Source organism: Podarcis cretensis, assembly GCF_951804945.1.
Source record: "Podarcis cretensis genome assembly, chromosome: 5".
Taxonomy (NCBI): Eukaryota; Metazoa; Chordata; class Lepidosauria; order Squamata; family Lacertidae; genus Podarcis; species Podarcis cretensis.
Genome location: NC_137174.1, coordinates 68,073,438 through 68,095,413, shown reverse-complemented (window position 1 = coordinate 68,095,413; position 21,976 = coordinate 68,073,438). Strand labels below are relative to the sequence as shown.

The 21,976-nt window shown below is 41.9% G+C and overlaps 1 protein-coding gene and 1 long non-coding RNA gene across 8 annotated transcripts in view; one reads left to right on the top strand and one right to left on the bottom strand.

Annotated features, from left to right (window-relative positions):
- The window catches only part of PIK3CB (phosphatidylinositol-4,5-bisphosphate 3-kinase catalytic subunit beta), a 110,408-nt gene extending 101,062 nt beyond the window's left edge, over positions 1–9,346 (top strand). For all 7 annotated transcript variants that reach the window (XM_079975852.1, XM_079975853.1, XM_079975857.1 and 4 more), the window contains 5 exons: positions 1,231–1,398; positions 2,958–3,081; positions 4,400–4,545; positions 6,601–6,733; positions 7,877–9,346. In XM_079975852.1, the coding sequence (XP_079831978.1) occupies positions 1,231–1,398; positions 2,958–3,081; positions 4,400–4,545; positions 6,601–6,733; positions 7,877–8,014 (709 nt within the window). In that variant the 3' untranslated portion in view covers positions 8,015–9,346. The remainder of the gene's footprint in view (positions 1–1,230; positions 1,399–2,957; positions 3,082–4,399; positions 4,546–6,600; positions 6,734–7,876) is intronic.
- A 7,183-nt stretch (positions 9,347–16,529) lies between these two features.
- Positions 16,530–19,226, bottom strand: LOC307216099. The gene is made up of 3 exons (XR_013838913.1): positions 19,183–19,226; positions 18,933–19,065; positions 16,530–16,644 (listed from the first exon to the last, which is right to left on the bottom strand). It is a non-coding gene; the product is annotated as an uncharacterized lncRNA (long non-coding RNA).
- Between the last annotated feature and the right edge of the window lie 2,750 nt (positions 19,227–21,976).

Genomic DNA, 21,976 nt, shown 5'->3' with positions numbered 1-21,976 from the left:
AGAGATTGAGATGTTGTTTGCTGTGTTTGTTGACGTGATGGGAGGTGGAGATAAAAGTACATCTGAATGGCCAGAAGTTTGCCAGCCCTGCAGTGTAGGAAACTTATAGCAAGTGGGGAGGAGGATAGCTGGACTTCTACTCTGAGCATATTTGAAAATGGAACTGTCCAATGAACATGGCTTGGCTGTGTTTGCATTAACATTCAGCTTCCTGATGATGGAGTAACAGCTTCTCATTATTTAACTCTGCATTGGTCATTGGTTTTAAACACATTGAACTGAACTTTGGCTTTGGTGGGAATGTTCTTCAAAAGGAATGTTTACAATCTGTAAAAGGTTGTTGTTTATTTGAAAATCAAACTGAGATTGAGCTTTTATCCGTTTAATTCTCTTATAATGTTCTAATCCTCCACAAAAGTTGCATTATATATCCTACTCTGTAGGCTCTGGGTAATTGTTTTTTTTAAAAACCTTCCTTCCACTTCAGGCAATTCTGCCATCCTTTATTCCATCCCTTTAACAGAAAATCAAATTTATACCACAAACCCCAAACAAAAATCCATTCCAGTGCCATTCACAACATGAAACTATCCAGCCCCTAAAGCCTGAAGAACTTCTTCATTCAACTGCCTCATCCTGCGTATCCATTTTTCAGAATACAGATGCTTTATCCTTCCACAATTGTGTTCCTTGCTAAAGTAAGTAGCCTCATCTCATGAAGCTCCCCAAATGACTCTCCATGTGGCTGGTACACCAGAAGCCATTTCATGCCTTTTAAGTACAAAGTGTGACTGATTTGAAATTAGCAAGATCCACTTGTCAGTTGCGAATGGGACACATGCATTAAAGTGACTGAATTTTCTTAACAAAATCAATAAGAGTTAGGCTCTTGCTTCTGCGTTCACCGCAAAGAGTCTCTCTTTTGTGCTGATGAGGTCTGCATGCTTCTTTCTTCTTCCCCATAGTCCGTTATGCCAACATACCATTGTAGCAGCTTGGAAGGAAGAAATAAAAGAAATAGCACCATCTGTTGTCAGAATATTAGAACTTCAAGACTATGATTTTTCTCCCTCTGCTCCGAAATGCTAGAACTTGGACAACATGTTGTGTTGAGTTTCCAATAGTTGTTTTATGTTTTAACCCAGTCCTTCAAATTAACCTATACATTTGTCCCGAGAAATTGTTTTAAGCATGTTTCTGATTTGTTTATAATTTCTACATTTTCCTCAGAATATTACCTTATGGATGTTTAGCAACAGGAGATCATTCTGGCTTAATTGAGGTTGTTTCTACTTCTGAGACAATTGCAGACATTCAGCTAAATAGTAGTAATGTTGCCGCTGCTGCTGCATTCAACAAAGATGCTCTCTTAAATTGGCTTAAAGAATACAATTCCGGGTAAGCTGTAATTTATTTATTTTTATGATGTTGGATTTTTCATAAAACATTGACACCTCACAGTTCACACGAATGACCTTTACAGTGTATTAGAGGTGAGCTATCACAATTTGCATGTTGATGGTGGGATCTAACTGTTAGCACAGGCCTTGAGTACTTTCTTCAAGAAGCATATTGCAAAACAAGATATTTAACAGAAGCCATAAACTAATGCAAGTTAGTGAATGGAATTAAATTCAGCTGAACTGAATTACTAAGGGTGATTTAACTCATAAAAATTAAAGCTGGAGACACCCTCTCTCTCTCTGCCTTTCTTCTTTTTCTTTTCTGCTAGTTAAAAAGCAGCACCTCTCTGACATTATCTCCCAGGAAAATAAATCCCAAAAGATCCTCATTGTGTCAGGCTGTGTGGGACTCCCAACTTCCACCCTTGTGGAACTTTTCAACACATCCAAAATTCCATGTTGGAATCTGGTCTATCAGGCGTAAAGGATGCTCTGATCTTTCATGACATCCAGGGAGGAAGAGAGAGATCATTTCCACCTGTATAGTGTTCACCTAAAATTGTAATCAAAACCAACATTCTTCAGTAATGCTCCCCTTGAGAAATTCCTCCCCTCACCCATCCCTTTTATTAAATGGATGGCTTTGTTTATTCTTCCTGGGATTCAGTTTCAGTCAAAGGCAAGAGAATTGTAGCCGTGGTGCTGTCCACTAGGTCTATTTTGCTTTCCTTAGAGTTTATTTTAGTCATAGTTAACTGACACAAGGCACAGATTCCATATATTGCAGTGGGGTTTGGGGGTTTTGTGGTGCACCTGAACTTCCCCTCCTTTTTATTTCCCTGCTCCATCCTCCCACAGGCCTCCTAAGTCAGCCCTCTGGAACAGATTTGGGGGGGAGTGTGGGAAACAGAGAGGGGTGGAAACTCTATGGCATGAATGGAAATCCTTGCACCAACAGAACCCAGAGCATTGGATACCACCCAGTTTCCAAAAAGATTGGCCACTGATGCTTTAAGTGTCTCCTGTCACCGTTCCTTTCAGTGTCCTTGCTTAAAGCTGCAGTCAGTCTTTTCAAGCCAGGCAGTTATTCAGATCCTGAGATAACTGATCCTCAGCACTGTGTTTCTGAGTTTTGAAAGTTTCAGGCAATAATTGTGAGAGGTGTGTTCTGTGTTGTCAGCAAGGTGCTTGATGCGTTACCGTTGCCAAACAACGAACATATTGCCTGTTCATTGTAGGTTTTCACAGTAAATCTCATAAAGGACAAGCGTAGCTCTCTACAGTGTTCTTTCTGTGAATTAAATTTGCACAGCAATTTCACATATTGGAAGGCCCCCATAAAAACACAGCTCACAATGTTTAATTATCTGGTTATATTCAAAGAGACTCTAAGGTAGATTTTGTGTTTGTCTTCTATCTAGGAAGATGCTTACCTGATGCTGTGCAAGGGGCAATTCAAGAAATGCCAGTTTCTCGTCTTTAATTTTAAGCAGCATGTATTTGAACAAAATGCATTAATATACCAATAAAATCCATTTTTTCTTTTCAATTCAGAGATGATTTGGATCGAGCCATTGAGACATTTACTCTATCTTGCGCTGGCTACTGTGTAGCTACTTATGTGCTGGGCATAGGAGACAGACATAGTGACAATATTATGGTCAGGAAGAATGGACAGGTAAGGTCATGGTAGGCAAACAAGGCAGTACATAATCTTCTTGGGGAAATGTTTTGCTTGGAACCTAGTGTATTGTATTGATTTTATTTATATCCCACCCTTTGTCCCTCCTATAAATAAAACTGCTAGCACAGTTGCAAAGCTAAGCTGGGTCCAGTATGGTTTCATATTGGATGGAGGACCGCATGTTGGAATTTCTGCCTTGCAGGGGGTTGGACCTGATGACCCTCGGGGTCCCTTCCAACTCTACAAGTTTATGATTTTACGATTCATCACAAGCAAATCACACAAGCGGGTCACATTAAATTAAAAACAATACAGAAATCAGTGAAGCAATAAAATCCAAATTGCTTCAGTTGCTTCTTATGAAAATACCACATAGTTTGCTTATCTCAACTGCCATCTCCTCCAGAGGCAAGGAGGAAGACAAGGGTTTTCAGCTGGTGCCAAAAGCTGAACTATCAGCCGCACATTGGAGGGGAAGAGCTGGGCTCTATCCCAAACTAAAGCACGTGGGGCTTCACTCAGTGATGCTACAATGCTACTTTCAAAGTGTAATATCAATGCTTTCAATGCTACTTTCAAAGTGTAATACCCTTCTAAATCATGTAAAGGTAAAGGGACCCCTGACCATTAGGTCCAGTCGCGGACGACTCTGGGGTTGAGGTGCTCATCTCCCTTTACTGGCCGAGGGAGCCGGCGTACAACTTCCGGGTCATGTGGCCAGCATGACTAAGTCGCTTCTGGTGAAAAAGAGCAGCACACAGAAACGCTGTTTACCTTCCCGCCAGAGCAGTACCTATTTATCTACTTGCACTTTGGCGTGCTTTCGAACTGCTAGGTGGGCAGGAGCAGGGACCGAGTAACGGGAGCTCACCCCGTCGCAGGGATTCGAACCGCCGACCTTCTGATCGGCAAGCCCTAGGCTCTGTGGTTTAACCCACAGCGCCACCCAGGTCTAAATCATGTACCATTCTATAAATACTAAGAACCACTTTCTACATGGTGTTTTCCTACACAGGTATTAAATGTAAAAAATAACTTCATGTTTGGGGACTATGAAACCTGCTCTGTTTTGCATTTCATTAATATGTAACGGTGGCTTCTGCCTAGGGCCATATGTCTGGTGCTGTGCTGATTTACTTGCTAATAAAGTAACTTTTAAGTCACAAACCATTTCTGAGCATTGGGCTAGAAGAAAAATTATTCATGTTGCATTTTGGAGAAAATGCATGTAATAATGCTTTAACAATTAGAGCAACAGAATTATGAAATTATTGATTTATTCACTTACTTCTCTTCCTATTCCTTTTCGCAGCTCTTTCACATAGATTTTGGCCATATTCTTGGAAACTTCAAATCCAAATTTGGAATTAAAAGGGAGCGAGTGCCTTTCATCCTAACCTATGATTTTATACATGTCATTCAGCAGGGGAAAACTGGAAACACTGAAAAATTTGGCCGGTGAGTCCTAAATTCTCAAAATAATTTTCTAAGATATCATAGTGGACCACAAAATGAAGTCATCAAACAGTAAAATAAAAATAAAGCCATAATTATGAACAAAATCACACAATATAATCTCAGTGTTGAAACTGATATTTTGTTAAAGCAATTCATTAATTTCAGTGGGTCTCTTTGAGTAAAATTTAGTGGACTACCACCTATACAGTCACACAGCTTATCTCTTTTCCCTTGTAAACTCTTTCTGTTTCTCTGTCATAATATGATGTACACACAGTCTCACAGCTTACTTGTGTTCACATGAAGGTTTTCTTTCATTCATTCTCCTTGTTGGGGAAAAAGGAAAATTTCCTGCTATTTTTGTATAAAAGCACTTAAAAGGAATACATAGCACTCCCATTGTATGAAATCTAATTTCTTAATCTTCCTGTTAGTAAGCTAAAAAAAAACTAGGCATAGTAAACACACTGGAGAATTTAATTTTGGAAGACATATTAAGGTACAAACACACTCAGAAACGTGTGGAATTAAGTTTAAGAAATGGTATCTTTGGAATATGTATTCCCTTTTTTATAAATAATTTTTATTAATTTTCCAACACAAATATACAATTTTAATCGAAATTTCCACAGGTTTAGTTCTTTTTGGACTTCCTTCAGCTTCTCTGGCAATCATCCATATTTACCTCTCAGTTACGCATTTCTCTGTTTATATTGCCATTAAATTTCCCTCCCACTCCTGATTCTTTTTAACAATATATCTCAACTTTCACAGTGCTTCTTGAAACCCCGCCAGCGTTGTTTGCACATCACATATTCTTTTCAGATATTCAACAAATTTCCCCCAGTCCTCGATGAACTTTTGGTCTCAAAGATATCTAATTTTTCCGGTTAGTCTGTCCAGTTCTGAATAGTCTGTCAGCTTCAGTCTCCATTTGGAATATGTATTCCCATCACTAGGGAGCAGTTCAGACATGTTTCCTTCCAATAACAGCATATTCACAATAATTTCCAGTTTTCTGATCTTCCTTCATGGAATCACCCCAGTATGACTTTCCCTAAACTAAGTAACAGTTTCTGCTACAGTCAAGTCTTTCTTGAAGGGCCTTTACATTGCCGTTGCACCATAATCCATTGCAACCCTTTGCAAATCTTGCAAACTAGTTAACCTGGTACTTTCACGTGGGCTACAATATGTGTGAATCCCTCTCTCCCTCCATCCCATCCCTCCCTCTCCCTCTCCCCCTTCCTCTCCCTCCTTCATGCCATAGAACAACGCCCCATAAACCATACAGTCACCACCTGTTCCTTGGCTACATTAATCTGCTTTGGCGCTGCAGTAAAAAGGTAAAGGTAAAGGTACCCCTGCCCGTACGGGCCAGTCTTGACAGACTCTGGGGTTGTGCGCCCATCTCACTTAAGAGGCCAGGGGCCAGCGCTGTCCGGAGACACTTCTGGGTCACGTGGCCAGCGTGACATCACTGCTCTGGCCAGAGCCAGAGCCAGAGCCAGAGCCGCACACGGAAACGCCGTTTACCTTCCCGCTGGTAAGCGGTCCCTATTTATCTACTTGCACCCGGAGGTGCTTTCGAACTGCTAGGTTGGCAGGCACTGGGACCGAGCAGCGGGAGCGCACCCCGCCGCAGGGATTCGAACCGCCGACCTTTCGATCGGCAAGTCCTAGGCGCTGAGGCTTTAACCCACAGCGCCACCTGCGTCCCTTGGCGCTGCAGTACAAATGACTATATTTGGCTTCCTTCCTTCTAGCAAATGGAGTTGTGCCGCTCTTGTATTTTCTGTTGCTACGCAGGAGGAAAAACAAGTGATTTGCAAGGGATCCCTTTTTTCACCTAAAGAGGGAACAGCCCTTGGTTTGTCCACGTCAATTTGCAAGATGGGTGCAGGTGATGGGTTAGCAAGTTCATTTACCTCAGATAACAGCAATGAGTCAATCCTGCTCAAACAAATGTCTCTTGAACCAGATCAGGCTGCCTGGGGTCTGGCCTACTTTTTGTTGCCCTGCTTTACAGTATGTGTTTGTTTGTGCATGTTAAAGGTTCCGCCAATGTTGTGAAGAAGCGTACTTGATTCTGCGAAAACATGGAAACCTATTTATCACTCTCTTTGCACTGATGTTAACAGCTGGGCTTCCAGAGTTAACCTCTGTTAAAGACATCCAGTATCTAAAGGTAAAACTCTGATAGACACCTTAGGTGATATTTGTGCTTTTTCCTAACCATGTTCAAAGTTGGTTCACTGTGATGCTCCTAATGTAACTGGTGTGGTCTTCCTCATATGCTGTGAACATAAAATGCTGAGGTCATTGGTCCCTCTAGTCTAGTTCTGTCTACTTCAAAGGACAGTGGCTATCCAAGACCTCAAACAACATGGTTTGTTTTCTTTCATCTGAATACTAGATAAGTCTATACTCCATAGCAGAGGTTTTCAACCTTTTTGAGTCCACGGCTCCCTTGACCAACTACATTCTTTCTGCGGCACCTCTGTGGGGTTTAGGAGCCCAGTTATGTCAGCCCTTGCTTGCAGAGCTGACAGCCCCTCACCCCTTCCTTGTGCAGGGTTCCCTCAGCCTCTTCTCTTCTCCCCTCTCCTTGGGAGTCCTCTGGGTAGCGACACCAGCTCTAAGGCCTTAACTGACAATTTTAGGTTATATTTTAGTGATTAAGATTTAACATATATATTTTAACTGCTTCTTTATATGTATTGTCCCTGTTATACCCAATTGCAAATTCAAATGTATCCCAATCATGTTTTATTATTTCCCTGATGTTGTATGTGAGCTGGAACTGGTCTGTGACCAAAATTAATAAATTCATTCATTCAGCCACAGCTGCTGCCCCTGATCTCTGAGCTGCCCCTGCTGCCCCAAAGAGAGGTGCCTTCTCACGCTGCCCCATAGGGGCCTGGGAAGCACCCCCTGCCCAGCCCCAGAGGCACCACTTTCCCGCAGAGCTTGTAGCTAGGGCTGCTGCAACAAACAGCTGTGCAAGCCTTTGGGAGGCAGAGATATGAGAGGGCATTAGAGGAGAGAAGGAAAGAGGGACAGAGGGCAGTGTTGCCCATGGCACCCTAGGGTGCCACAGCACACTGGTTGAAAACCACTGCTATTTAGTCCTCAAACTGGGCAGATTTATTTTTGTATCAGACTGAAGAAACAATACTGTTCATAGAGTATAAGAAGCACATTCTTACTCTGTGTGCAGCAAAACAGTGGCAGTTTGCCATGGAATAACAGTATTAGCAAGTAAAGAAATCTCAAGGGTTGAGTATTCAAGGCAAATAGCAATCTTCTTAATACTACTTTTTGTTCCTAGGACTCCCTTGCCTTAGGAAAGAATGATGAAGAGGCACTAAAGCAATTTAAGCAGAAATTTGACGAAGCGCTCAGAGAAAGCTGGACTACTAAAGTGAACTGGATGGCACACACGGTCCGGAAGGATTACCGATCCTAGGTGGTTCATGAATTTGCACTAAGCTTAATGTTACCCTGACAATAAAGTATTAAAAGGGAAACAACGGACCCTTTCTCAAAACAGACCCAAGGATATTGCCTGAACGATTCCTGATTTTATTTTGCACTCTGCTTTGGAATGCTTCAAGAAGATTCGGGATTTTGTAACATTAGCAGATTCCTCAATCGCTTCTGCTGACTTTGCACGCTGAAAGCTACCACTAAGCTTTTATATTATTATTATTTTGATACATTGAGAAGCTGTAAATATTTGAGATTTTTTATGTTTGGACAGTGTTCTCTAACTTGGTCTAGATGGGTAGAGACATTTTGAAGATCTGATTGCTAAACAGCATCAGAGATGTTTCTGATGTGTTTAATTCTGCTGCAACTGAACATTGTTGTGTGTATATATACTTTTTTTTCTGGCACAAACATATTTGTTCTGCTGTAAATAACTGCCAGATCATTCATTGTACAGCAGGGTGCTGCTTTATTGTCTTGAACTACTGCCAGAAGAAGAGAGGTTTCTACATTTAATAATGAAAAGAAAAATATTTAAAGAGACTCTTTTGCCCCAAGTGCTCTGTGTTGATATAAATATATTGGAATGTATGTAGAGCATATATGTTTGGGACAACCTTTTGCTCTTGGAAATTCCACCTCAACGTTTACTGCCTTTTTGAATTTTATTGAACGTTCAGCGAAGGCCTGCAACATCTAAGCTTTTGAAGACACTTCAATAAAGAGTTTGTCACTGGAAAACCAACAGGCCACCCATAACAACTATATTATCTGCACACATTTGTGTAAATCACAAAACGGATAGCATTAAGCATCATAGTCAGGTTTTGTATATGCAGCTCAAACTAAGGGAAGTGTATGTTCAAAACCAAGAGATTGTGATTTTTAAAAATGCTATATTATAGCATTTTTAATCAGTACTCCAGAAGGGAGTCAGACCTGTTCTTTACTACTTAAATGCCTGCAGCACTGTTTGTTTTGTCAAGGAAGTTTGTATTTTGCCTAAGTTGATACATGGGAGAAACTGGATTTATTTTAATTTATCCAATGAGGTACCATACTTTAAGGTGCTTATAACAGAAGAGTAATTCAAGTTAAAAGTGCAATAGGAACTGCTTGTTTAAAGATGTAAACATAAAATGTTTTGAAACAGTGGCGAGGTGGACTAACTACTGCTTACTCGCCAAAGAACACTGGTAGTTCTTAACTTTGGTGATGATTGAATGAAAGGAATTATATATAAAGTTGTCTTTGAATCAGAACAATGATTTTAAATAGGAATTGCATTAAAGTCTATTTTACTTTGTCAGATATGTTTGTGTTTCTCTAAAGTATACTATATTCAGTTGGATAGAGTTCTGTGTTAATATTAAGCTGCAATCATGTTGGGGATTCACTATTTGTGAATATGCTAAGAGGCCAAAGCTTAATGAGGAATATGTCATAAATGTTAAATTACACTAATTACAATAATCATGCACAAGTGTGTGAATATACACACAGTAGCACTGAGAAGCTTTCAATTACTCTTTCCATGATGTAAAATTTCATTTATTTCAGTATTGTCATTTACTATACTGTATCATCAATCTGGAATCCAGCTGCTTAATTATTCCCATGTTTGTGTTTCAATGGGAGATCCAGCTTGTATTCTGGTGCCTATGACAGTGAAACATCCCATCTAAGTGGCATGAATCTATCTATATCTATCTATATCTATCTATATCTATCTATCTATCTATCTAATCTATCTTCCACCTTTTCTCCAAGCATGGTGCACATGGTTCTCAATTTTATCCTCACTAATAACCCAGTGAGATGTTAGATTGAGAGTGTGTGTGGCTACACCTAAATCACCCAGTAAACTTTGTGGGTGGATATTTGAAAACCACTACGCAACACATACCCTGTGCATCAGATATAGTGCTTTTCAGGCAGATTGGACAGTTTCAGTTTCATATGTAATTCTGAGAGGTGCACCTCACACCAGGTGTGCCTAACCTGTGGCTCTCCAGCTGTTGCTGGACTCCCAACTGCATGACCAGTTGTCAGGGGTGATGGGAGTTTGTAGTCTAGAAAGGTTAACCATCCCCTGCCCTATACTCTTCAGATTTGATTTTGGTGATGAGGCCCAGCTCCATTTTTCCTGCTAGTAATTTCTCTGTGTTTATATCCTTTGGGCATAAAAACTTCAAGTCTTCTATTACTCCTCCAAAAATCAGACTTGCCAAATCTCCAACAGGATAAAGGGTCCCCCTTTTATAGACGCCATTTTTATATGTGGCACTATGTTCTCTCCCCCCCCCCTTTCCATGCATTGTTTTTATACCTGTTAAGGCTGTTGGAAGAGTGTTGTGATTTTTCTTTGCAATAGAAACCAATGAAAAACAAATGAATACCTGTCAGGGGTTCAGGAGCAGAGGCACAGGGAAGAGAGGAGATGGAGAGCGAAGGGGAAGAATCTGAGGGGAGCGTAGGAGAAGAGGACAGTGGACTGAGGGATTCCATGAGCCTCTCCAGCGAATCGGAAGATTCACAGAAGGGGGCGCCAGTGGCCAGGGGTAGGGAGTTCCCAAGGGGAACGCCCCAGAAGCAAGGGGGGAGCAGGGACTCCTAGAGCAGTAGTTGGAAATCAGGACCAGCTTCCCCACCAGAGCAGAGTGGGGGGGAAGAGTCCCAAGGATCGGGGCCAGTGCATTCTCCACCAGGGAGAGAAGATAAGGCAGGGCTGACCACACCTCCATCGGAGAGTCAGACAATGGAGGGGAGGTCAGATCCGGCCAGTATCCTGGAAGAGGGAAGCAGTGACAGAAGTAGTGTAATGGTCAGGAGGAAGGTCACTGGGTTGGCGCGAGAGGCAAGTTCAAATGTACAGGAGCGCGGGACAGCAGAGAATGAGGATTGGGAACCGGGTCCTAAAGCCCGCCGGAGGGAGGGGGAGGAGCTAAGCGACTCAGCGTCGGAAGAGTCCAGAAAGGGCAATGCCCCAGCGGGCAGGAAGACCCAGAGGAGGAGAGAGCAGCGTAAAAGGTGGAGCAGGGCTAGGATCTTAAACTGGTGTCATAGGGGAGGAGACTCAGACGGTACTTCGCCGGTCTAGGCTTTAAGACGTAGAGCTGTGCGCTGCGGCTTTGAAATGGAAACTGAACCTCAATAAAGACTTTTGTACATAACGACAGCCTAGCGTTGGTCCTCTGTGAGCTGGGACCTAGAGGCAGCTCTGACAATACCTAATTGCTTTTCATTTATAATTTATTCACTTGAATTCCCATTAGTTTTTCTAACAAACAAGTGGGGCTCAATCGTTTCATTTAGTTGTTCAAATGAATGCACTTCCTTTTTGTCATAAAACGCCTGTGATCACAGTTTTCTTCTGAATCCTGTCCCTCGTTTACTTTTCAAGCCAATGATAACCCTTACACTGCAGCGCCTCCAAAGAACCGTGAGTGAAAGAGAAACGGATGCTAGCATTGTGCGCAAACCCTGGCAAAAGTTGTACATCAGTTCTTGTGCTTTTGCTGGCTGAAGATGTCACACAAGCACATTTTTGCATTCAGTTTCACTGTTGCCATGCAGCACTTTAGCATGAGGTATCAAACAGTTCTGCTACAGGTGGACAGGCATTGCTGGGATCCATTGCACATGAAGGAGGCATTACTATGGTCATTTACAGAAAGATAATGCCCTTCTGTTCTGCTGCAGCTCCACTCCCACCTTCACTGGAGCTAAGTCCCGTGTGCCTTGAGGGGGGGGGGGAGAAACGAGGACGACTGGGAATCACCAGTTCCTGAAGACACCATCAATAGAAAGATCTGTTAGGAGCACCACCACCACCTCCTTTCCTGAGGCATCTTCACATAGACCTGTGGGTTCCTGAGGGAAGATGGAAGTGAGGAAGCCTAGGCCCACGGAGCTTGTGGCATCTGCTCCTGAAGTTACTCTGATAACATTTATTACCGTTTGTGTTGAGGTTCTAAGTTGTGAGGCACCTTGGGTGCCTTGGCAGAAAGGTGGTACATAAATAAGAGAGAGTGCTGTTGATCTGAATGCATATCCTAGTAAGGAGTTGAACATACAACATGCTGGCATGGAGAAGGCCTAGCTAGCAGATCTGAGGTGCATAGCTGTCAAGTGTCCCTTATTTGAAGGGACAGTCCCTTATTCCAGCGCCATGTCCCGCTACTGTCCCTTATTGATGGATGTCCCTTAAATGTCCCTTAAATTTCAAAGGAAGCAGCTCCTCTCCCTCCCTCCCTGCCAGCCAGGGAGGAGGGACGCTCCAACTGTGTTGCTTGGCTGTGTTGCTCACCCAATAAGAAGTCTAAGAACGACTAGGGGTTGGAGCATGCATGCCTTGTGCGTGGCTAGTTAATGCAAGCTGAGGGGTTTTTTGAATGCTGGACGCCATTTTGTTGCACGTGCTGCTGCAAACTCTGCAGTGCAAAGCCAGGCCAGGGAGCCATCTTAAGTTGAGGCTGCATAGGCCTTGTGGTGCATGTGATTCAGATTCTATTCAGTTGAGCCTCTGGTTACAAAGTTGGTTGGACAGTATTCTCGAAGCTACCAGCATGAGTTTGACCAGACTGCAGGAGGACAGGAAGACTGGAGTGCCTGGAACAGGTGAGGCTGCAGGTCCCTTATTTTGGCTGCTGATCCCTTATTTTCAAGGCTGCTGGTCCCTTATTTTCAAATCTGTAAGTTGACAGCTATGCTGAGGTGCCTGATGATCTTCTGCTGCCTCAGAATCAGGCACCTTATGAATACAATATTTACTATGGGCAGAAAATTTGACAACAAGCTTAGCCTTCCTCTCTTTGTTACCAGCCATATTTCCAGCTGAGATACTTGTAATAATTAAGGCCATAATTTCCATCCTCTGTTCAGCCACTTGCACATCTAGCAGGCTACTCAGTTTTTCCCTGGCCCGTAGACCTTAATCCCATCATTGACAATTAGCTGGTATTCTCAGAAATAGATCAAATGCCAATTTACTTGATAGGTCACATCTCATGTTATTTCAGAAAGTAGGAGATGCCCCAGTATGATAGTGCCCTAGATTTTACAGAAGGGATTCATAGTGCAAGGTTTTCTGGTGCCAGCGTTATAGCAGCTCCAAGAGACGTAATGCTGAAATGGAAAGAATGTATATCCCTGGCCTGCCAACATTACCAAAGCAGTCCAGGAAAGGAGTCATGCTGCTGTGGTTTCTCTGTTGCTGAGGTAATATTGGAAGATACTGCCAAGGGCTTTGGCTGCCGTTACTCTTGGATGGCTCTCCTATGCCTATGCCTATGCCTCTGCCAGTCCCAATAATTTGCTTCTTCAATGTGTGACTGGAAATGGCTTCAAATCAGAGAAGTCTCTGGTCTCATTATAGTTCTGTGTTCAAACCCCATTCAGTATGGGAATGGTTCAGAATGGAAGTGACACCCAGGAAAACTTGTTTATTATTCTGCATGTAAAAGTTGTTATGGATTGGAGGAGGGATGTGTGTAGGGCTGGATATTAGAGAGGGGTTGGCTTGAGATAACCTTGTTGTCATGGTCAGACCATTTTCTGTGGAGCTTTAGTCTGAAAGAGTCAACTGCTCCCTGCAGGGGAAGGAGGACGAATTAAGATGGCCTGCTCACAGAGATTTATAGCAACTGATGGTGAAATGAAGTGGTAGCTAGAGGCTTTTTTAACATTAAATACTTAAGTGAAGAAGGGATCCTTCCATCACTATCCTATTCCTCATAACACCTTTAGGCTATGGAATACAGCTTGTGAATACATCCTAGGACTAGCCCATCTCCTTTATGGTATCACTTTAGGTATGTGCTGCTTAAAGAAAAATTCAGATATTTCTTCTCCCTCTATCAGCTATTATGGATGATGCCGATTAGCAGCTGTTATCTATGATAACTGTGTGGCTCCTCCAAGCTGACAGACTCTGGGTGAAAACAGACCAGTTTACCACATGGCTAACTTGGGAGTTTGCCTGCTGCTTACATGGGTGTTAAAATGTGCTAAAAGGAAAACAGATGACCTTGGCTGCCTTTGTGTTTGCTGTGGTTGTCATTGCTCCACCCCTAGTTACTGACTTGTTCTATTGCTATGGAGTGGAGAGACATTTCTCTCCTTGCCTTGCTGCAGTGTTTTATCACTACTTGCTGGTTCTCTGCCTTGGGAAGGTGATGGTTAATCCATTCTCACACTCTGAAAAGTTGATGCATAGTGATAGTGTTTCAAAGAGGTCAATAAAATATTCCCCCCTGTTTGGAGTGGATCTCAGGGATTACTTTTTTTTTTTTAAGGTTGTGCTGCTGTTTAGCTCATGGCACCCATTAGGGTGCGTAATTTCGCAGTTTCCGGTAATTCTCACACGTCCTCACAACTCTTCATTGCACAACACACAACGATAACAATACCTTCCACGATCACAGAATCTCTCAAACAACGATGATCTGACCATCTTATTATGGGATAGGCCAAGATTCAACCCTTAGGCTTTTATTCTCATCTACCCATTGTTTTCCAGTAAGAAACAGCCACTTTTCTTAGCCTGCAGTGGTGAAAGTCTGAGATATATTTGAAAAAGAACTCTTCTGAAAACACAGCAGATATTTTGGAGAACTGCCAAAAGCCCAACAGATATTTAACTGTTTCAGAATATATAAACACTTCTAGGAACAGAAATCTGAAATTCTGAAAAACATGGAGAAAAAGCAAAGAAGACGATGTTCCTTTAAAAGTATCTCTTGCTGGGACATCCTAGCCCAGGAGAAAAGTTCCCCACTTTGATATCACCTGCTATGGGTTATTAATACAAACAAGCCCTTTTCAAACATTCTTCCCTCACATGAATACAATTGCATGAGGGGAAGTTGAGGCACATTTATTGGCTCTGCCCCACCTACAGCATTCTCTGCACCCCATCCATGTGGGGTGGGTGGGGAAGAGCTCTGAAGGGAGAGATCCTGCTCTAGAGATGTGGGCTCCCCATATGATTTAAATTGTGTCCAATGTGGTGGGGGGAGAGCAAGGATGCAAGGTTGAGCAAACAGCTCTAACTTCCGAGAACATCTGAAAGAGAATACAATCAATTTACCAAGTGGTTAATGTGGGAGTCTCTTACCACTTCATAAGGAACCCAGGCTTTAGCAAACAGTAGGTTAGACAGGAGTGCCTGGCGTGCTCTGGTCCATGGGGTCACGAAGAGTCAGACATGACTAAACAACAACAACAAGGTTGTTGGTGGGGTGCAAGGGGGAGGAGTCACACCCCAGGAAGCTGACATATACCAGGTCAGACAATGGGTCCAACTAGGTCAGTATTGTTTCCACAGACTGGAAGCTGATCTCCAGGGGATATTGGCAGTCCTACCTGGGCATACCAAGGATTGAATCTAAAACCTTCTGCATGCAAGGCAAATGCTCTAGCACCAGTAACCTTTCCTCAGTGCAGACTCTGCAAATCTGTGGTCAAAACCAAACCTTAACATTGGGTAGCTGTTTGCCTAAATTGGATCTATGGCTCCCATGACAAGGTGTGAAAGAAAAATAAGGGGTTGGGGGACGCCTCCCAAAATGACTAGTGAACTTCCAGAAGCCACTGACCGAAAATGGATCTCTGGACTTACCCAGAAAGGCCATTTTATTTCCAGGTGTCCAGACAATGGCTCCTTGTTGTGTGAATCCAGCTATGAAAAAGCTTGCTGCATTAGCACCTGTAACCACATAAGCAGGCCGATACTTTCAGGTGCTGAGAAGAGTTTGCTCATTTTCTGTTCCGCTGGGGCGAGAGATGGCAAGTCTCCAGAACAACTCCTGGTTGTCTGGATTCACCCAGAGAATGCCCTTGTCCGGTGGCTTTTAAGTAGTCTCAGTCTTTCTGTACAACCCACATACAAACACTGTTTAAAACTTCAATAAAACTTTAATATACTAGAACATCAACAAACATTTTTCTGACAACAGGTCCTAGATCAGACAATATATTTTACTGAGCTAGCCTGACTTGCTAAGATCTGCATCAATGCAACCCTATTCTTTTCTCGACTGAGAAGTGAAATCAAATACTGTATGTTTCATGCAGCAGAAGGAATACAGCTTCCTGTGCTTTGTTGGTGATTTCACATACTAATCTTGCACACCGACTCGGCAATGTGCACACTACTGAGCCATTTGAAAAGAATCGATCTGGCTATTGAATGCCTGCTATGCAGGGCAAGGAAATTTCTTCACTTTGTCTCTACAAAGTCAGGACAGAGAGAGTCGCAGTAGAGATTCGGTTTCCAATGTAGCCAGGTTACAAGACCTGCCAGGAGAGAAGGATGGTCCTGCACAGTGCTTACATACATGGTGGTCTTGGGGAAATTCAGAATCCAAGCAGCAAAATGAGTGCCTTCCTCTGTCATAGTGATCTAGCAAACTGTGAGCAATGAAGCTGCTTTCAGTATGTAGCATGTTGCACACCCTGCAAACGACAATTTCGCATTTGGGACACATTTTCCCAGAGTGAGCCTTCCCCGAGGAACACATCTCCTTCTGGGCTTTCAGCTGCATGGACTCTTTTCTTTGCACACCTCTCTTCTTGTCTTCAAGGTGCCCATTATTTTCCTGAGGACTAAAAAGCCAAGACAAAATAGTGATCTGAACAGTCAGTGGCAGCTACCATTTTCCAAAGTGCACCAGGGCAAAGGGCCTTCTCGGTGGTGGCGCCCACCCTGTGGAATGCCCTCCCATCAGATGTCAAGGAAATAAACAGCTATCTGACTTTTAGAAGGCATCTGAAGGCAGCCCTGTTTAGGGAAGTTTTTAATGTTTGTTTGATTGTTTGTTTGTTTTTAAATAATTTTTATTAAATTTTCCATTTTAACAATCCAATCAGATCACATTAAGTGTTCCAAATTATATAAATACATATCATATAGTCCAAATATTCTGCCAAATTATAAATTTTTGTTGGGGCTTCCCATGCTTCAAGTTCAGTGGGACTCTAATCAAATGTTTGATAGTTTATTGTGCTTTTAATTCTGTTGGAACTCGGAGCTGCCCAGAGTGGCTGGGCATAAATTTATTTTTATTTTTATTTTTATTTTTATTTTTATTTTTATTTTTATTTTTATTTTTATTTTTATTTTTATTTTTATTTTTATTTTTATTTTTATTTTTATTTTTATTTTTTTTTTTATTTTTATTTTTATTTTTATTTTTATTTTTATTTTTATTTTTATTTTTATTTTTATTTTTATTTTTATTTTTTACCACCACTTTTCACTGCATGTATGATGAATCATAGAATTTTAGATCTGCATAGCAGAAGGAGGCATCACACTGGTGAACTACCAAAAAAAGGAATCAAGAGTAATTTTTTTTTGAAGATTTAAAGGGATTTATTACCTCCTCAGCCTAATATCCTGCCACCAAAGCAGGAGGGCCCTGGGAGGGATAGATCCTGGGTTTGCCTCATGGTGACCCAGCAACTGGTGGGAGCTGACAAGTTGCTCAGCCAATCAGGAGAGGGGGGGGAATTTAAGTTAATAATCAGCTGGGACTGTCAGAGAGTGCAGTCAGAGATTGTCTATGGGTTAGACAGGAACCTGGGATTGGAGGCAGGGTGGGCAACTGGAATCTCTGACTATCTGAGTGGACTCTGGTAGGGTATATCTGTCAGTGGGAACAGATTCTAACTAGCTGAGGGAAAGTTTAGGATTCTAGAAAGGACTGGGTGGTGTAAGACAATAACCATCCTAGAAAGAAATTATCTTTCCAAAGTCAGGTTTAAATTATGAAGTTAAGCACAATATTAAATATCTCTGTAAAGAGTGTTTGTATGAAACAAAGTGTTGTGCCTTACAAAAGTCACCAGTGAGCTATACAGTTTGGTTTAGACAAGCCTACCCAGATATCTAGGGCGATGCGTTTTTAGTTTTTGCTGGTTTAAATTTTGTGAATGTTTTAAATAGTTTTTACCAATAATTCTATTGTTATATTCTGTTTGTAAACCAAGCATATTTTTGTTACAATCAAGCATATCCTGTTTATTCCCCATTATTTCTATATATAATATTCTGGTCCAGAGTTTTCTTACCATTGTTCTTCTTTCGGTGCACAGTGCAAAAATCTACATTTTCAGATTACACATGAAATAAAACACAGTTGATCATAGTTCATGGGAAGGACAATGTGGAAGCAGATGGTTGTAAAACAATTATGGCTTTAAAGGTAATCAGCAGCACCTTGAACTGAGCCAGCGAAAATGGCAATTTTGACTGGGGTTGCCAGCTGGTCAGCAGAGGGATGGCTGTACCTCCCCTTGGACCTTTAACAGCACCTTAATAAGCAAACAGGAGATAAACTTTCAGCACTTCCAGATGAGCTGCTTATGAAGCATTCTGCCCAATTTGTTCACATGGAGATTCAAGGACACTGGCTAGTTAACAAGCATTATTCCAATTTGCTTGCAGGTTAGATGAAGCTGCATCAAAGAAGTAATACCCCGCTCTTTCCAGTTCAATTCTCCCATCGCTTTCCTTATCACAAAACTTCCAGTATTTGGGGGAAGTAACTTTATTGTGCAAACCCTCTAATCAGCTTTAATTGTGCAAACCGAATTTGCCAATTAGTAAATGAATCCCACTCAAAAATAGCAACGGTCTGAAAGAACCCCAAGATGTTATTAATTGCTGGCGTCTGCATAGCAAGCTGCTGCTCAAGGCAATGGAGCCACCTGAAAATATGGCACTCTTTGATGTTGCCGCCCTTTGTCTGTCTCGGCTGTTTAGTTGATCAGCCTTCTTCTCCCTTCATGATTACTCAATGTTCACAATGGCTCCGGTGTCCCATTTTAGTTTGACCCATAGCATTTTTAATTTTCATTAGAAATAAAATATTAAAAAGAGAAACACTTACATCACATCCCGTGAAGGTCCAGAAAAGAGACTGAGTGTTGAAAGCCTCTTCTTAAAGAGATGCCCATCCTTTTTCCTGCAGTGTTTTGCCTCACCGATACCCTCTTCCCTTCTTGACTTCTTGAAACTCCGGCCTGTCTCAATGGCAGAGCAGAATGCAAAAGTATGCTCTCTGATCATCATGTTTGCACATAAGGAGCTTACTCCCCAAGGGAGGGTGGGATGGCCATAAGTCCAAGTTGCGTACTAACCTGCAGGCATCTTTGGAAAGCAGCGCGTCTCAGGCAATGAAAACTCCAGCTTCAGGGAGCCCTAAGAAAGAAGAGATGGCCAGGTGTGCCTACTTCAACAAATCAGAAGCAGCAATGGTTGCTAAGTTTAAAAATTGCCTCTCTCCCTTTCCAAATGACCCTTACAGAGCAGTGATAGAAGCAACAAGAGTCTCCCGTGTATGCAGAGCATGGGAAGGAGAATTCGGTTCTTGTAATGAAGCAAGTGCAAAGCCAGAAAGTGAACTGTTGCTCAGGGCGCTGCATATAAACAATTTCTTTCTCCTTTTGGTAAATCAACTGATTAGTCTTCATTTCCGCGACGTGTCACTGCATCTCCAAGACAGATCCTTTTGCCTATTCTAATTGCATTAGTCTCTCTGCTCTCCCGTTGATATTTTAGTAATTGTATTTACTTTTGGCTGATGGACTTGCCCCACAGTTTACACTTGCTCTCGGTCTCCGGTAAGTACCTCTGGCTCATCCTGGTGATTTGTCAGATCTGGAAGCATTTCCCAATAATTACTTCTAAGAACAGATAATTAAAACTAATTTTGAAAAGTAGTTGCAAAGTATTCCTATTCCTGCACTAAACTGCAGTCCCAAACTACATCATACTGACTATTCCTTAATTATAGTCTGTTTAAGAAGCTATTGAATTATAGAATTGCATAAGGGGGCCCAGTCTGACAGTGAAATTCATAGTCTTATAGGTTTGGGGTCTTCGGGCAGACTCTCTCTCTCTCTCACACACACACATTAAGAAATATATTTACCCAAAATCCAGATTGAAATCCCTTTTCAGAAACAGGGGAAGATAGTCCCATTTTCAATTCACCCTAGAGACTTCCTCACCTTACTATTCCCATCACCTGCCAAATATCCAGATTTTACCAGCAGTAATTAAGTCCCACCCCTTTGTGACATCACCTCTGCAAATGAGAGAAAGGCTCTATGCTTTCTGACCTGGTGGATGAAAAGCCATAGCTCAGTAGCAGAACACATGGATGCCTAAGGGTGAGGGTTCAATCTCCAAGTCGGATCAAGACAGAGCCCTGCCTGAATTCATGAAGAGTTGTTCCCAGTCATTGTAGATACTGAACTAGCTAGATGGACCAGTGGTTTAACTTGATAAGGTAGCTTCCTATCAGCTATGAATACTACCTCCAATGGCTCTAAGACAGAGCAGAGTGAATGAGGCAAAAAGAATTGTTGTGATTGCTCATGGTATCGAAGCTTTCTTCTGTTGGTTTGGAGGCACTGTAGTTTGCTCAGAATGCTAACATTTTGAGGGGTAAATTACAGTGCTCAGAATTCACCAAGGGAAGAAATGTGATCCAAATGCAGCCAGTGACACCCTTCTCTTCCAGTAACAATCTCCTTTTTCCTAAGATAAAATAACTGTAGGGCATCAACTGCTGTTTAAAACTTACAGTCCTATCCACATTTACTAGAGAGTAAATTCATTTAATTCATTGAGACGTACATCTGTGTAAATGTAGACAGGCTTCATATCTCAGTATTAATTATTGAATGTATGATCTTTTATACCTGTGGTACCTCAATAAAATTTACCTGCATGCTCTTATTTATAATTATTATAATTATTTGTTTATTTGTAGTATTTTTTCCTTTCTCTTCAGGAATGAAATGCTTCGTGGGTGGGTAGGGGGGAGCTCTGGGATAGCTCAGTTGGCAGAGCATGAGAATATCAGGGCTGTGAGTTCAAGCCCCACAGTGAGAAAAAGATTCCAGCATTGCAAGGGGTTGGGCAAGGAGATCCTAGAGGTCCCTTCCGACTCTACAATTCTATGATTATAAGATCAATAATACCAAGAGATACCCTGACCACAGGCTTGCAGTCGGAAAGACATGACACAAAATGGAGGAGAAAACAAGAAAACTCAGGCATCACTTCCTAAAGCTACATTGTAGCTTATAATGACTGTTACAGGTATCTGGGGAATTTCTGACTTCTTAAAGCAGTATTTTACTATAGAGCTTTGATACTTTTGGGAATAATATCATTGGGCTTGATCATACTTGGCCATTCAACACAGGGAGTCCAGTTCTAAGTGTGCTATTTAAGCATACTGCTTTACTGAAAGTAAAAAAATATTCAGAGAGCCAGTTTCTCTAGGCCTCATTGGAGTAAAGTATGCAGTTTCTGCAAATATTTGTTGGTCAAAGTAAATTCCAAGGCACTTATGGATAGGAGACCGAGTTCCCTGTTCCTTTAATTGTTTGGGAGAAATTGAAGGTTCTGTCACAGCTCTTCTCATCACTGCACAATGAGCTACACCTGCCAAAATTCCTTTCTTCTTCTATACAACCATTTAAAGGCGTAGGAGCCTATACTCCTTTGCATCTGGTCACCAGAGATCCAAAACCTGCAATGAGAACATTGCATGAGAGAAGGTATGTTACAACTTAAGACTGACCCTTGAGTTATATATATGATAAGAGATGGAGAGAGGGCTTTTATTACTCTTTTTACATTCCTTTCTGTTACCTGGAGGAGATGGGTACCAGTGACTGTGGAATGATGATGATGATGATGTCATTATTTGTACTCTTGCCCATTTGACTGGGTTGCCCCAGCCACTCTAGGTGGCTTCAAACAAAATATAAAAACACATTAGGAGCAACCAAAAATTAACAAAATTGTGAGCAAGCTTTCAAGTTCTCCAGAGCTCTTCATCAATGCAGATGTTAAGCAAAATGGGGATGGGAGGGATAGAGAAGGAAAGCTCACCTGAGCAAAGTGCGTGGGGGG